General features: G+C 44.7%; 1 protein-coding gene across 3 annotated transcripts in view; it reads left to right on the top strand.

Annotated features, from left to right (window-relative positions):
• The window catches only part of LOC308235437 (uncharacterized protein), a 56,153-nt gene extending 43,551 nt beyond the window's left edge, over nucleotides 1-12,602 (top strand). For 2 of the 3 annotated variants that reach the window (XM_080644242.1, XM_080644241.1), the window contains exons 4-5: nucleotides 4,137-4,210; nucleotides 5,588-9,549. In XM_080644242.1, the coding sequence (XP_080500368.1) occupies nucleotides 4,137-4,210; nucleotides 5,588-7,519 (2,006 nt within the window). In that variant the 3' untranslated portion in view covers nucleotides 7,520-9,549. Of the gene's footprint in view, nucleotides 1-4,136; nucleotides 4,211-5,587; nucleotides 9,550-12,159 lie in introns of those variants that run through there. The other variant, XR_013959180.1, reaches the window with a different exon arrangement.
• Nucleotides 12,603-16,793: the final 4,191 nt, after the last annotated feature.

Genomic DNA, 16,793 nt, shown 5'->3' with positions numbered 1-16,793 from the left:
TCTTAGGTGTTTGGTGGTATTTCATGGTGTTGTCCATTTGCATTTCTCTGATGATGAATGAGTTGAACATCATTTAATATGTCTACTGCATATCTGTATGTCCTGTTTGGGAAATGTCTATATGGTCCCCTGACCATTTTTCATTCATATTGAGTTTCATTCATGTTAAGTTGTGTGAGTTCCTTAAATATTTTGGATCTTTAGCTTTTGAGGATGTAGTATTGCTGGGTTTTTGTTGTTGTTATACTTGGTGGTTTCTTTGCTATGCCAAACTTACTGTATTGTAGTCTCATTTCTTTATTTTTTAGCTCCTTTGTTATGCCTAGGAAGATATATCCAAACCAGTATTCTTAAGAGTGATGGAAAGTTCATTGACTATGCTTTCTTCCTATGTTTTCATGGTTTCAGGTCTGATATTTTAGCTGTTAATCCATGCTGAATTCATTTTGGTTCATGGCATATGAACGGGATCTAGTTTTAGTATTTTTGCATATATCTGTTCAGTTTTTCTCGCACTACTACGTCAGCCCTTTGCAGCTCCTCTGATTCTCCGTGAGCTTTTCTCGTTCCTTCTAGTTGTAGAATTTCCACTCAACCAGCTTTCCTGTGGTTCTAGATGATGTCTGTTCTTTCTTTTAACTGTAGTTTTGAAATTGTTGTACAAGGCAGGAGTTTAGATCAGGCGTCCTCAAACTACGGCCCGCGGGCCACATTCAGCCCGCCGAGGACATTTATCTGGCCCGCCGGGTGCCGCTGCCTGTCCTCCTTAGTAGCCGATTCGTCCCGGGCCCGCAGTGCTCATAGGAATTTCTTCACAGTTTTTTTTTTTTAAACTATACTCCGGCCCTCCAGTGGTCTGAGGGACAGTGAACTGGCCCCCTGTATCAAAAGTTTGAGTACCCCTGGTTTACATGCTTACCTATGCCGCCATCTTGGTTTTTCTCCAGAAGTGTATTTCTTTTCTTTTCTTTTTCTTTTTTTTTAAATATATTTTATTGATATTTCACAGAGAGGAAGGGAGAGGGATAGAGAGCTAGAAACATCGATGAGAGAGAAACATCGATCAGCTGCCTCCTGCACACCTCCCACTGAGGATGTGCCCGCAACCAAGGTACATGCCCTTGACTGGAATCGAACCCGGGACCTTTCAGTCTGCAGGCTGACGCTCTATCCACTGAGCCAAACCAGTTTCGGCGAGAAGTGTATTTCTTAAGGATTTTTTATAGGGCAGGTCTAATAATGAGTGAGTTTTGGAGCTGGAAAAGTTTTTTCCTCTCCATTGTTGATCTGTTTTCTCAGTATCCTTGTTGTATGGTTTTTGTTCATTTATCAGTTCAGTGTTCTATTTCGTAGCCTTTTTTGCCCCCAATAGTATTCTGCTTAGAAACCCCCAATGATCTTAGAGGAGGTGTCTTTTCCATGAGAAGTTATGTTTCATATGCTTTTACGGTTGTATTCTGGGTTAATGATATTTTCATGGTTTTTTATCTGTTCTAACGTTTATATTTATTCTACTTAGAGTTCATTGAGCTGCTTGCATTTGTATGTTGCTTTCTCCAATTGTCAGGATCTTACACTATGAATTTTCTATATAAGCTACCTTCTCATTTTCAGGTACATTGGCAGATCAGTGTGTTTCTACACGTGATGGTCGAAAACAACTGTCTTTATGGGGTCCTCCTGGAGGTTGACTTGTTCGTGTCTTAGGAGTTCCTTAAATTCTCTTCATATTTCCACTTGTTTACTGGCTTTTCAGAATAAAAATTTTAATGACTTATGTACAAATTCTTTCATCATTTAATTATTATTTTTAAAATATCGTTATTGATTTCAGAGAGGAAGGGAGAGGGGGGGAGAGAGAGAGAGAGAGAGAGAGAGAGACATCAATGAAGAGAAAGCATCATCGATCGGCTCCCTCCTGCATGATCGGGGATTGAGCCTTCAACCAAGGCCTGTGCCCTGACCTGGAACTAAAGTGTGACCACCTGGTTCATAGATCAAAGCTCAACCACTGAGGCACCGTTTCCAGGCAAATTCTTTGATGTTTTAAGTTAAACACGACTTTCATGAATGATTCTATTAGAGGCCTGGTGCACAAAATTTGTACACGTGGGGGGGGGGTGTCCTTCAGCCCACCCTGCACCCTCTCCAATCTGGACCCCTTGAGGGATGTCCGACTGCCCGTTTAGGCCCAATTCCAGTGGGATCGGGCCTAAATGGGCAGTCGGACATCCCTCTCACAATCCAGGACTGCTGGCTCCCAAACGCTCACTCACCTTCCTGATTGCCCCTAACTGCTTCTGCCTGCCAGCCTGATCACCCCCTAACCACTCTCCTGCCAGACTGATTGACACCTAACTGTTCCCCTGCCAGCCCTATTGCTCCTAATTGCCCTCCCCTGCCGACCTGGTCACCCCTAACTGCCCTCCCCTGCCAGCCTGATCACCTCTAACAGCCCTTCTCTGCCACCCTTGTCGCCCCCATCTGTCCTCCCCTGCAGGCCTGGTCACCCCCAACTGCCCTCCCCTGCAGGCCTACTCACTACTAACTGCCCTCCCCTGCAGGCCTGGTCCCTTCCAACTACCCTCCGCTGCAGGCCTGGTCACCCCTAACTTCCCTCCCTTGCTGGCCTGGTCACCCCCCAACTGCCCTCCCCTGCAGGCCTGGTTGCCCCCAACTGTCCTCCCCTGCAGGCCTGGTCCCCCGCAACTGCCCTCCCCTGCAGGCCCAGTCCCCCAAAACTGTCTTCTTCTGCAGTCCTGGTTGCCCCTAACTGCTGTTCCCTGCAGGCTCGATTGCCCCCAACTGCCCTCCCTTACAAGCCTGGTCTGTCCCAACTGCCCTCCCCTGCTGGCCTGATCACCCACATCTACCCTCCCCTGCAAGCCATCTTGTGGCAGCCATCTTTGACCACATGGGGCGGCCATCTTTGCATGTTGGAGTGACGGTCAATTTGCATGTTACTCTTTTATTATATAGGATTGTATTTTTTTTTTAATATATTTTATTGCTTTTTTACAGAGAGGAAGGGAGAGGGATAGAGAGTTAGAAACATCGATGAGAGAGAAACATCGATGAGCTGCCTCCTGCACACCTCCTACTGGGGATGTGCCCGCAACCAAGGTACTTGCCCTTGACCAGAATTGAACCTGGGACCTTTCATTCCGCAAGCCGACGCTCTATCCACTGAGCCAGACCGGTTAGAGCTAGGATTGTATTTTTTAATTTAAGTATTATGTTTTTCAATTTCCCCTTTTGGTATGGTGTTTATAAAATACTTTCTCATTGTATTTTACTTTAATTATATATAATTTTGGTGAAATTATTGTCATTTTGTTTCTTCTTTTTACTTTAAGATATTTAGTTGCATTCTTTTTCAGGTAATTAATATATTTCCATTAATGTAGTGCACGTTTGCGTACTTTTATTTTGTGTTTCTGACGGAACACTTTTTCTGTTTCTTCGCATGACTTAATATCTTTTGTTGAGATTCCAGAATTATTAACAAGCAGGCTTTAACATGCTTTCTATAGAAGGTAACAAATAATAACCATCTGTAGAACAAAGTGTACTTTCGGTCAACAATGTTTTCAGGATCTGTATTCTTGGTTTGGTTATGTGTTTAATTTCCCAGTTGAATTGTTCCCTGTTTCTTTCTGAGGCCCACGGTATCTTTTTGGGCTTGATATACATCTTCAATACCACTGTCTTTGTGGTGCTCAAACACTTTCTCATTGTTTCTTTGTAGCAGCCACTGCAGGGCCCTCACATGTACTGCCATCATTCTGTTTGCACACTGTGTCATGCACAGCAGACACATGTTCTTCAAAACAGAGATATCATTGAACATGCACTTCCCTCATCTTTCTGTCTCTCCAGCGAAGAAACTGGGAATTGGGAGTGTTTTTATAATATGGCCATTGTGTGCCAGGGTGTTGGAGCAGGTATCATTGGCAAATGTAAGCAACTCTTTGTTCCTCTTTGATGTGACTTTTCTTCATTGTACCTATCTGGAGCTTTCTTTGCAACCTTCACTGGCTCTTGGAGTACTCAAAAATGTCATTTGGTCAATACTTGCTGTTAACATCAAAGTGCACTCACCTGATTGTCAAAACTGAAAATTTGTTTTCTTTCAGCTATGTTATCTGAAAATGACCAGGCCTTTATGCCAAATCCCGGAATACCAGATTTATTCTCTGAAATAATACTGGTAAGATATGAAAGGTGTGGTTTTGATAATGTACACTTAATGAAAGCCTTGGAATTTCTGGAAGAGTGTGATGAGAAGGGAGGATTTTAATATAAACAGAACTAATCTGGAACAGTTATCATAATAAATTTCTTGTTACCTATAGAGATCAAGTATATTACGCATTTGGGAAACCTCCTAGTTTAAAGTCAGTTACATTGGCAGATCAGTGTGTGTTTTTTGTGTGTGTGTGTGTTTTTTTTAAATATATTTCACTGATTTTTTACAGAGAGGAAGGGAGAGGGATAGAGAGTTAGAAACATCGATGAGAGAAAAACATCGATCAGCTGCCTCCTGCACCCCCCCCCCCTACTGGGGATTTACCCCCAACCAAGGTATATGCCCTTGACTGGAATCGAACCTGGGACTCCCTCAGTCCGCAGGCCGACGCTCTATCCACTGAGCCAAACCAGTTAGGGCAGATCAGTGTGTTTTTGCACGTATTGGTCGAAAACAACTTTTTACTTTTATGCATTCTTGGAAAGGGAATCGGGATAAACTAGGAATTCACATAGTCTGTAGTGTAAATAATCATTTGAATTGTGTAATATGTAGGGTGGCATTAAATTTTCATTTTAACACTTCTAAAATGTGTAGATTTATACTGTATCCATAAAATTAAATGTGCTCAATTTAGCAATCTTTTATGATAGTTTTTATTAAAAAATATATTTTTATTGATTTCAGAGAGTAAGGGAGAGGATGAGAGAGTGGAAAACATCAATGATGAGAGAATCATTCATTGGCTGCCTCCTGCATGCCTCCCACTGTGAACTGATCCTGGAACCAGGGCATGTGCCCGGAATGGGAACAGAACCATGACATACTTGTTCATGCATCAAAGCTCAACCACTGAGCCATGATGACTGGGAAATTTGGCGGTCTTTTATTTTTATTTTTATTTTTTTTAAAATATATTTTATTGACATTTCACAGAAAGGAAGGGAGAGGGACAGAAAGCTAGAAACATCGATGAGAGAGAAACATCGACCAGCCGCCTCCCGCACACCCCCCACTGAGGATGCGCCCGCAGCCAAGGCACATGCCCCCGACCGGAATCGAACCCGGGACCCCTCAGTCCGCAGGCCGACGCTCCACCCACTGAGCCAAACCGGCTTCGGCAAATTTGGCGGTCTTTTAAACAAAGATTCATTCTTCTTCCTCTGACAATGTTTTATACTAGTATTTATTATTTTGTCTATAATTTTAATAAATTAGGAAAGCTTTTTCTCTACAACCATCTTGGTTTAATAAATATCACAAAATGGTTCTTATGAAAAAAGTTATAATGAAATTATAACTGTTACTAAAGGTCTCTCTATCTCCCATTATCACCAGAGTACACATAACGGAAATAGCAACTATGAGTGGATTGAACATTGGAAAAAGTATAAGCAAAAGTCATATTTTAATTATCGGAGAAGTGAGCTTGCAGAGGACCATTATAAAAGTGGAAATGTCATTGACCAAATGTCCAATCACAACATACATCAGGTTATTCCTATCGTGGAGAAGGCATACAATGGAAGTAAGTGTGTCCAGTCTTTTCAGCAGTCTTCAAATTACGTTGAACAGGAGAATATTCATACTGGGGAGGAGACTTACAAATGGAATCCGTGTGTGAGAGACTTCAGTCAAATATTCAATCTAAATATAATGGAAAAAATCCATAGTGGAAAAAAACCTTTTCAATGTAAAGATTCTGGTAAAATATCTAATTGGCCTTCAAGTTGTCCTCTAAATCAGAAAATTAACACTGCAGACAAGACTTACAAATGTAAAGCATGTGACAAACCATTTAAATGTCATTCATCTCTTACTGTACATACAGGAGGAAATCCTACTACAGCAAAATTTTACAAACTCGGGGAAAACGGAACAGGCTTTAGTCAGTCCTCAAGACATACTCAACATCATAGAAATCATAAAGAAGAAAAGTCTTATAAGTGTTCAGAGTGTGGCAAAGTCTTTAGCCGGCCCTCAACCCTTAGTATTCATCTGAGAATTCACACTGGAGAGAAACCTTATAAATATAGAGAATATGGCAAATCCTTAAACAGCCATGCAGTTCTTAATAATCATCACAGTGTTCATACTGAAGGTAAGCCTTATAAATGTAGAGACTGTGGTAAAGCATTCCTCCACATCTCAAACATGATTCGACATCAGAAAGTTCATACTGGAGAGAAACCTTACAAATGTATAGAATGTGGCAAAGCCTTTAGTCAGTCCTCCTCCCTTAATCGTCATCAGAGTGTTCATACTGGAGAGAAGCCGTATAAATGTAGAGAATGTGGCAAAGCGTTCAGTGAGTCTGCAACCCTTAATCGACATCAGAGAGTTCATACTGGAGAGAAGCCGTATAAATGTAGAGAATGTGACCAAGCCTTTATCTGGCCCTCAACCCTTAGTAGTCATCAGAAAATTCACACTGGAGAGAAACCTTACAAATATAGAGAATATGGCAAATCCTTAACCAGCCATACAGGTGTTACTAATCATCAAGGTGTTCATACTGAAGATAAACCTTATAAATGTAGAGAATGTGGTAAAGCATTCCTCCATGCCTCAAACATGATTCGACATCAGAAAGTGCATACTGGAGAGAAACCTTACAAATGTAGAGAATGTGGTAAAGCCTTCAGCGATTCATCTTCCCTTATTCGACATCATAGGGTTCACACTGGAGAGAAGCTTTATAAATGTAAAGAATGTGGCAAAGCATTTAGGCAGTCTTCATCCCTTACTTATCATCACAGAGTTCATACTGGAGAGAGGCCTTACAAATGTAGAGAATGTGGCAAAGCCTTCTGGCAATCCCAAACCCTTACTGATCATCAGAAAACTCATACTGGAGAGAAGCATCATGAATGTAGAGAATGTGGCAAAGTCTTTAGCCGGGCCTCAATTCTTACTGCACATCAGAGAATTCACACTGGTGAGAAGCCTTATAAATGTAGAGAATGTGGCAAAGCCTTTAGTTGGTCCTCAAACCTTACCACGCATCAGCGAGTTCACACTGGAGAGAAGCCTTATAAATGTAGAGAATGTGGCAAAGCCTACAGGCATTCCTCAGCCCTTATTTACCATCAGAGAGTTCATACTGGAGAGAAGCCTTATATATGTGGAAAATGTGGCAAATCCTTTGGCAATGGCTCAAACCTCTCAGCACATCAGAGAGTCCATACTGGAGAGAAGTATTACGGATGTGAGGAGAGTCCTAAATCCTTTACCAACAGTGATAACTTACTGAACATCACAGAATTTTAAATGGGAAGAAGCCTTCTGAATGTGAAAAATGTATAAAAGCCTTTAAAAGGCATTTTTATATTACTGTACATGAGAGACTTTCATACTAAAGAGAAACCTTACAGATTTAGAGCATGTGCAAGAGCCTGTACCCACAGCTCATAATTTACTGAATAACAAAGATGTTTACAGTGGAGGAAACCTTACACTGTAGAAAATGTGAGAAAGCACTGGCTGGCGTTCCTCGGTGGTTTAGCTTCGACCTATGAACCACAAGGTCAGGGTCCAATTCCTGGTCAGGGCACAGGCCCTGGTTGGTGACTCAGTGTCCAGTGTGGGGCATGCAAGAGTTAGCTGATTCATGATATCCTCTGATCATTGATATTTCTATCGCTCCCTCTCTCTTCCTGTCTTAAATCCTGGCGTTGGTGGCTGTGAACGCTCCTGATGGCTGCTGCTGCTTGCCCAGGGCTGGGGTAGGCGGGGCCCAACAGCAGTGGCTGTGAGTGGTCCTGATGGCCCGCAGGCGCTGCTTCAGCTCGTCCCGCAGCCTCCGCTTGGCACCGCTTACAGCCTCTGCTACATGCTGTAGTATAAAACACATTGTGTAAGTTAACAGAAGCGCAGGCATCACCTCCATGCCACACCCCCACTTTCTTCATTGCCACTGGCCCTGAGGCACCCTCCCCGAGCTATTTCCAGCGAGACCTATGGGAAGATCCCACCCTTGGACTACGCCTGGCCCCAGAGGAGGCGGGCAGCCTGGCTCCCTGCACCAAGGGCCTGGGAGGACCCCAGTGACAGAGGTAGCACAGAGCCAAGTGACAAGGTGGCTGTGGTGGCGGTGGCCCCTACGACTGAAGGCATGCTGGTCATCTGTGGACCCCTCTCAGCAGGTCGCCCTCGCCATCACTGCTGGCTGATCCCCATGCAGCCTCCTGGCCCCGAAGGTACGCAGTCACAGGGACAGTCACCGTGCTGGGCCAGATTGACATCCTCCTAGCCGCAACGTGCGGGTTTGCGGATCTGTGCAGGCCTCTGGTGAGCGCATACTCTTCTTCCCCATCGTGTGTGAATGTCCTCCAGCGCCCTATCACTCATGTGTGCCTGGACCATGGTGCACACACATATCCCCTGCCCCTCCTCTGCACTTCCGTCAACCCCGGCATGCCTTCATTCCCTACACGACGTGCGCACGTCCCCTCCAGCACACTCACGTCCTTTGGAGCATGTCTGGGTACTCAGGGTGGGCACCTGTGATATGACTGAGAGGGTGCAGTGGTCACACCCTATTCCCACGGAGTCTAGTGCAGCGACAAAACTGCCTCCATGGGGCTAATGCATGTGCTGAGGCAGGAGCAGGTGCTGACAGACACACCTGGTGGGCGCAGGGCAGCCCTCGCTGAGGTGCCTTCAGTCGTCGTTTGAGATTGGGAACCCAGAGGAGGCAAGGAGGTTCGTCATCTCAGAGAAATGGCAGGAGAGTCGGGGCGACTGCAGAGAAGGAATGTGCACTTGGGGTGCTCTTGCCCATGAGTGAAGGCCACCCTGACTGAGCCTCGCTCATCCAAGGCCTATCGTGTGCCTGCCAGGCAGCGATTGACAGGATGTCCTTTTCTGCGTTAATGAGAGAAAACATTGATTCTTCTGTTGCCCGCAAAAGTGGGAAGTGCAGTGGGGACATGTGTGGGGAATGAGCGAGGTTCCCTGTCTGGGGGTTCCAAACTGGCCGTTGGTTCCTTTCACCACTGAATAGAGATATACAGGATGTGTCCCCAAAATATATGCACACTTTGAATACCTACTAATTCCAATGGGTTTAAGCATGAAAAGAAAGAAACAACAGCCGAAACCGGTTTGGCTCAGTGGATAGAGCATCGGCCTGCGGACTGAAAGGTCCCGGGTTCGATTCCGGTCAAGGGCATGTACCTTGGTTGCGGGCACATCCCCAGTGGGAGGTGTGCAGGAGGCAGCTGATCGATGTTTCTCTCTCATCGATGTTTCTAGCTCTCTATCCCTCTCCCTTCCTCTCTGTGAAATATCAATAAAATATATTTAAAAAAAAAAATAAAAAAAAAAAAAAAAGAAAAACAACAATAGAGCTGTCATCTGTTAAAAGAGTGGGCATAAACTGGCAGTCGGACATCCCCCGAGGGGTCGCGGATTGGAGAGGGTCTGGCTGAGGGACCCCCCCACCCCTGTGCATGAATTTCGTGCACCGGGCCTCTATATATAAAAGCCTAATAGGGAAATAGTCCACTGGGGAGTTTCGACCTGGAGAATGGAAGTTTCATCGCTTGCTATGACATGCGCTGACCACCAGGTGGTGGCATGGAACATGTTGGGCATCGGTGATGTTCTGAGACCTCTCGCCAGCTATCTGGGTCCTCATGTCTGGTGAGAATGCAGGGTGTCCAATGAAGTCCCTCTCCCCCTGCTACCTGGGAAACCAGGGCTCACGGTGCAGGGAAGCCCCCTGTGCTCAGGTGCTGGCACCCATGAGGAGCCCTCCCCACAGCTGTGCAGCCTCTCCCAGCCGCTGGGACTGCAGGGACTCTTTGGGCTTCCCTTGGGTTCACACAGAAGCCAGTCTGCGAGGCTGGCCGGAAGAGAACGAGTTGCCCACCTGGCTTCCCTGTGGCGCCGCTGGGTGGCCCAGAGGCCCACACTGCGCCCGGGCCTGTGGTGTCCGGCTGTGCTCACTGCATCTCCACATGGGGACTTGGATGCAGTGACTCTCACAACAGCACGCATGGGGGTCCTCCCATGCCAGATGCTCATGCTTTGATCACAGGCCAGGCCTAGGGACTGTACCATGCATGAATTTCATGCACCAGGTCTCTACTAAAAGTATACTTAGAAAAATAACATTCTGCCCTAACTGGTTTGGCTCAGTGGATAGAGCATCAGCCTGCAGACTGAAAGGTCCCGGGTTCGATTCCGGTCAAGGGCATGTACCTTGGTTGCAGGCACATCCCCAGTAGGGGGTATGCAGGAGGCAGCTGATTGATATTTCTCTCACATCTGTGTTTCTAACTATCACTCTCCCTTCCTCTCTGTAAAAAAATCAATGAAATATATTTTTAAAAAAACATTCATGATACATTTTAACACTGTCACGTTAAACCCCAATTTTAACCTTAGTTCTATCTCTCAACTTTACATGTTGTTATAAGTTATTAATACTTTTGACTCAGAAACACCCTAATTCTATTCTGTAACCTCAAATGCATTCATAAAAGCAGGCAAAGGCTGTTTCTTCTGTCTGTGTTGTTTTCCCTATTGGGTTCCTGTGCATTTGTGCACATTAATACATCACTTTATATGAAGTCTCTTTGGTCCTGCTTTGTATAGAGCAGCCAGGGCATCCATCCAGATGGGACCCCTAAGCAATCCTTACTGACCAACCTGGCTGATAGTCCAGAGCCTACTTGCAGGCTCTAGTCCATGTGTGAAGCGACACCCCTTCTCAAAGCGATCACCTCACCAAAGCCTGTGGCCAAGTTCCGTGTTACTGCCTCATGCAGAGACTTGTGGTGAGGAATTAATTTCCTTACCTATAATAATAAAAGGGTAATATGCTATATGACTAGACATCTACTGAGGGTCATTCTGGATGTCCTTCCTGAGGAAGCCGGGTCCAGAAGGAAGTCAGCCCATGTCCTGGGTGCCTGCACATGGCTGGAGGAGGGAAGAAGCCCAGGTCCTGGGTGCTGGGGGGAAGCCAGTGCCAGCAGCCAGGGGAAGGAAGGCCTACTCTTGCATGAATTTTTGTGCATTGGGCCTCTAGTGTGAACATAAAAGGAAACAGTAAAACCACCTTTCAAATTTTTGCTGGCATCATTTAAACCCAAAATAATTTTAAACTTGAAGTAAGTTAATATTCATTATAATGTTTACTGTGCAAATTCTGGAAATGGTGCTGGTGGATTTTGCATAAACCAGATCACATCTGTATGTTCCACAGACACTTTTAAAAGCTTATTTCCAATGGAGGGCCTCCTGGTTTTCTTAGAAGTAATATGAGTTTTGAAAAACTTGAAAGTATTTTGATCCTAATAATACTTGATTATTTTATTTTTATATATTTAAATTGAAAAAAAATTTTATTGATTGCAGAAAGGAAGGGAGATGACGAAATAGAAAGTTCAATGGTGAGAGAGAATCATGGATCCCCTGCCTGCTGCATAGCCCACACTGGGTATGGAGCCCCCAACCAGGGCATGTGCCCTGACTAGGAATGGAACCCTGACCTAGTTCATAGTTCTATGCTGAACCACTGAGCCATGCTGTCTGGGCAAATTTCATTATTTTGAATAATAAAATGCTCACGATGATACAGATTCAATGTTTGGGAGATACATTGCTTTTGGACAAAAAATATAAAATAAACCAAGATCCCAGCACTCAGCTTACTCCCATTCATGTCTAGTCACTAGGCCGAGAATGTCCTGCTGCTTGTTTATAGATGGAACCTTTTTCAATGAAACAAACTTCATATTAGATGCTCACTAACTCTTATTGTGGGTATAAAGAGAAATGTAATTATTGGATATTGATCAATGGTTTTACTTCTTTTTAGGCTTACGTTACAGCGAATGTGAAACCACACAGAATGTTTCAGAATTAATGATTCCTTTATTGTTTATTTTGACCCCTAGATGTGCCCCAAACAGGGCTCGAACCCGCAATCCTGGCACATTGGGATGAGGTTCCAACCAGCAAAGTTACTCCTTGGCCAGGACAACATTAATGAATCTTTTTGTTGTGAATCCTCACCTGAGGCTATTTTTCCATTTAATTTTAGAGAGAGTAAAAGGAAGTGGGACAGACAGAGAAACTTCTTTGTAAGAGAGAGAGAGAGAGAGAGACGTCAATTGGTACCTGCTGTACGGGTCAGGGATGCACCCTGCAAGGTAGGTAGGCCAGAATGAATGAATCTTGACCTAAAAATATATCCCAGTGTCTTTTTCAGTGTATACTGTATATTTGGCAGGTTTGTTATCCATACATGACATCACTCAGAAAACAAGAAATGGGGGATTTGGGAGTGATGGGGCGACCAGATAGATTATAATCTTATATAATAAAAGCCTAATATGCTAAGTGTCTGAGCATTTATTTGACCATCTGGTCACAATGACCTGCACTGACTACCAGGGGACAGACACTCCTACTCGTAGGTTAGTTTGGTGCAGGGGTCTGGCCTATGGAAACTGGGCAAGACAGGCCAGACACCACATGGAACCCCCCCATGGTACCTCCCTGACTCCAATTGTGCACCAGTGGGGTCCTGTGGCTTGGCCTGCATCCTCTCACAATTGGGGATCCCTGGGGAGATGCAGGAGAGCCAGTTTTGGCCCGATCCCCACAGGCCAAGCGGAGGAGGGATCCCACCAGTGCACCAATCCGTGCACCAGGACTCTAGTAATATAAGGACTAAACTTTATGACCCGGCCTGTGTCGCTTAGTGGATGAGCATTGACCCATGAACCAGGAGGTCGGGTTAGATTCCTGGTCAGAGCCCATGCCTGGGTTTCCCCTTCAATCCCAAATAAGGGGCATGCAGGAGTCAGTGGAACATTGATTCTCTCTCATCATTGATGTTTCTTTCTCCCCTACCTCTTTGAAATCAATAAAATATTCAAAAAAAAGTAAATGTAGTTGCTCTTCTTAAAAGATCCTTATCCAAGGATATTTGCATTGATCTCAGACAGAGTGGGAGGGATAGTGGGGAGAGAGAGAAACATTGATATGAGAGAGACACATCAATTGGTGCCTCCCTCAGGCACACAGGGCAGGCTGGAGGTCACACCTTCCACCCAGGTACCAGACCTGAGTGGGGATCAAATCTGTGACCCTGTGGGAGGGAGGACACTCTAATCCACTGAGCCACACCTGCTGAGCTGTAGATTCTCTTTGAAGGGACTTAGAGTAAATTTGAAGTTACATTATATGAGATATGACTGACATAGACATATCATGACGTAAAGAAGTTTATCGCAAAGGTATTTCTAACCCTGTCCCGTTTGGCTCATTTGCATGCAGTGCCCTCCACCAAAAGGTTGCAGGTTTGATTCCTGGTCCTGCAAATGCCCGGATTGGAGGTGTGATTCCAGAGTTCCTCAGGGTACTTTCGGGAGGCAACCAATGATGTTTGTCTTGCACATGGATGTTTCCATCTCTGCCTTCCTCTCTAAATTTAGTTGGTTTTTTTTGGTGTTTGTTTTTTTTTATTATTGTTTGAAGTATTACAAATAGTAGTACATATGTCTCCTTTTTTTTCCCCATTGACCGCCCCCCCCCCGCTTCCCCTACCCCTCAGTACATGCCTTTACCTGCCCCCCCCCCCCCAGTGTCTTGTATCCATTGGTTATGCTCATATGCATGCGTACAAGTCCTTTGGCTGATCTCTTACAGCCCCCGCCCAACCTCCCCTGCCTTCCCGCTGTAGTTTGACAGTCTGTTCAATGCTTCTTTGCCTCTGTATCTATTTTTTCCCCATTTCTTTCCTTTAAAAAATCTTGCCTATGCAGACGAGAAATAAACATATAGTAACAAAAATGTTTGAGTCCCAATTTCAATGTCCAACAGTTCTGAGTCCCCATTACAGTGTCAAACAATTCCTTATGTGTACATGTCAGCAATGATATCTGGATGGTGGGCACATGGTGGCAATGCAGGTCCTACCCTCTCTGGTTTGGTCCTTGGCAACCTGCTGCAATGCACATCTGCTGAGTGCTAGTGTGGCAAGGCGTCGTCAGCGTCTTCCATCTCTGGACTGTTTCTCCTCTTGTCTTCATGGTTGGAGCAGACCTATCAATTCCTCTCTGTTACAGGAATCCACATGGTCTTGGAGTTGTTTTCTTCATCGGGAGATCCCTGCCTTTCCCAGCTGCAAACTCTCTCACTAGCTGCGCCTCCTTTGCCAATTCGGGCTGGATTCCACTCATTTCAGCTGCTCCCTCTATTTGCTTCGGGACAAGGCTCAGGTCACGGCTGTCTATTCCGCCGCCATTTTGTCTCTCCTAAATTTAGTTTTTTGTTGTTGTTGTTGTTTTTTTTTTTAAAAAAAAACAACTTTAAAAATATCTTCAAAGCAAGGTATTTCCCAGCTCCCTGGGGCCCCAGACAGCTGTCCTGCAAGATGGAGGCACCTGCGTGTATGAGCCTAAGTGAAAGCAGCAGAGAAGGGCTCAGCCACCCGGAATTACGTGCAAGGTTGAGTTTTGGTTGATTTAAGCCACTAAACATTGGGGTGTTTTATTTCACAACAAAGACTCGTTGTAAGAGAAAAGAGTTCCTGAGATTGAGGTGCTCAGTAATAAAAACCTAATGCATGTAACATGGCCTTGGGACTGACTAGTGGAAAGAAGCTGGAAGGAGACTGTTAGTGGATGCTGCAAGCGAAGGAAATAGGATGGAAGTCTGGAAGCACGAGAAATCATGTTGTTTTTGTTTTTTCTGTTTCTGGAAATCATGTTTTGATCTAGGGAAAAAACTTTTCACAATACCACATGAAACAGAAGAACCACTTGGGCAACCCACAGATTCATAAGAAATACTGAAGTATCATTGCATTAAGAGAATCTGTTTTGGGGTGGTTTTATAAGCAGATAATGAGCTTGAAGCACTCTTAAGGACTAAATTGTGTCCCCTCAAAATGGATATATTGAAGCCCTAATCCCCAATATGTCTGTATTTCCAGATGGGAGGTTTAGGGAGGTCATTAAGGTTATATGAGGTCACAGGAGTGGGGTCCTATCTGATAGCAGTGGGGTCCTTTGGAGGAGATAGAATAACCTGTCTGTACATATTCTTTTTTAAAAAATATATATTTTATTGATTTTTTTACAGAGAGGAAGGGAGAGGGACAGAGAGTCAGAAACATCAATGAGAGAGGAAATTGATCAGCTGCTTCCTGCACACCCCCTACTGGGAATGTGCCCACAACCAAGGCACATGTCCCCAACCGGAATCGAACCTGTGACCCTTCAGTCTGCAGGCCGCTTGAAATTTTATATGGATAATATTATCAAGGAAGGATAGTTCAATGTCTTTCTGAGGTAAATGGGCAATGTTTATTTTTGATGTGTTTATTTTCTTTTTTTTGATGTGTTTATTTTTGATTCAGTGTTATATTCAAATGCTTGATGAAATAACAGGTGTGTAGTGAAAAAACAGTATTCAAGGTACTTTAATTCAAGTGTTGGACACTGCATTTCTTTTAGTAATGCAGTTTATCACAATGTTCTTTAAAAGGTTTACTTTTAAGCAATGCTATTGTCCTGAATGATCACATATTTTAGTCACCCAAGTCTCATACACCAGGTCGTGTCCCTCTGAAAGGCTCTGGAACTGAGCCATGTTGAGTCTTGGTCTCCCTGGGGAAGGAGGAAGGGAGCAGGAAAGGCTGCTGGTGTGAGTATGAAATTGCCCATCTACCCAGGGAGAGTTGTGGTTTCACCTTCTAGTTCTTCCTCCTCACACAGACCATTGCAACTCTTTGTTTAATGAAAGTGCTTACATGAATTCCAATGGCAGGCATGTTCCTGGGTTCAAGCCCCTCCCCATCTCCAGCCCCTCCCTGAGATCCCAGTTCTGGCAGAGTTGCTTCAGCCTCACTACCAACATCTGCCTGCATGGCCTGGGGCGGGGATCGGGGGGGAGGGCAGCAAATTAGCTCCTGACATAATCCTTTTCAACTGTTAGTTTCCAACACATGTGGAAATCTTTCTGAGTGCTTTCATAATATATTTGAAGCTAAATGTGTGAGTCAGTGACTTCCAAACTTCACCATTGAGAATAGAGAGGGATGTTGTGAAGCAGACAACACTACCGAAGGGCATTTCATTCCATTATCAGTTTTAAGGAGGAAATCCACAGAAAGGTTGGAAAGTCGTAGATCACTTTTAACATCATTTCTGGAGGTTGCATTTGCCCCTGTGGATTGTATCCTCTGCCACAGAGAAGGCTCCTGTTTGATGCAGGTGAGGCTTCATCGGGGTTTCTGTCAGGGCATTCTCCTTCGTTCCATTGGTGTGTGGATCTGTGTTAATCCAGGATCACACCCACTTGGTTACTCCTGCTTTGTAAAATGTTTTTCATTGTAAAAAAGTGAGTCTTCCGCCAAAACCGGTGTGGCTCAGTGGATAGAGCGTCGGCCTGCGGACTCAAGGGTCCTGGGTTCGATTCCGGTCAAGGGCATGTACCTTGGTTGCGGGCACATCCCCAGTGGGAGGTGTGCAGGAGGCAGCTCATCAATATTTGTAGCTCTCTATCCGTCTCCCTTCCT

The sequence above is a fragment of the Plecotus auritus genome, assembly GCF_963455305.1.
Source record: "Plecotus auritus genome assembly, chromosome: 10".
NCBI classification, from domain to species: domain Eukaryota; kingdom Metazoa; phylum Chordata; class Mammalia; order Chiroptera; family Vespertilionidae; genus Plecotus; species Plecotus auritus.
This window is presented reverse-complemented; position numbering and strand designations above follow the sequence as displayed.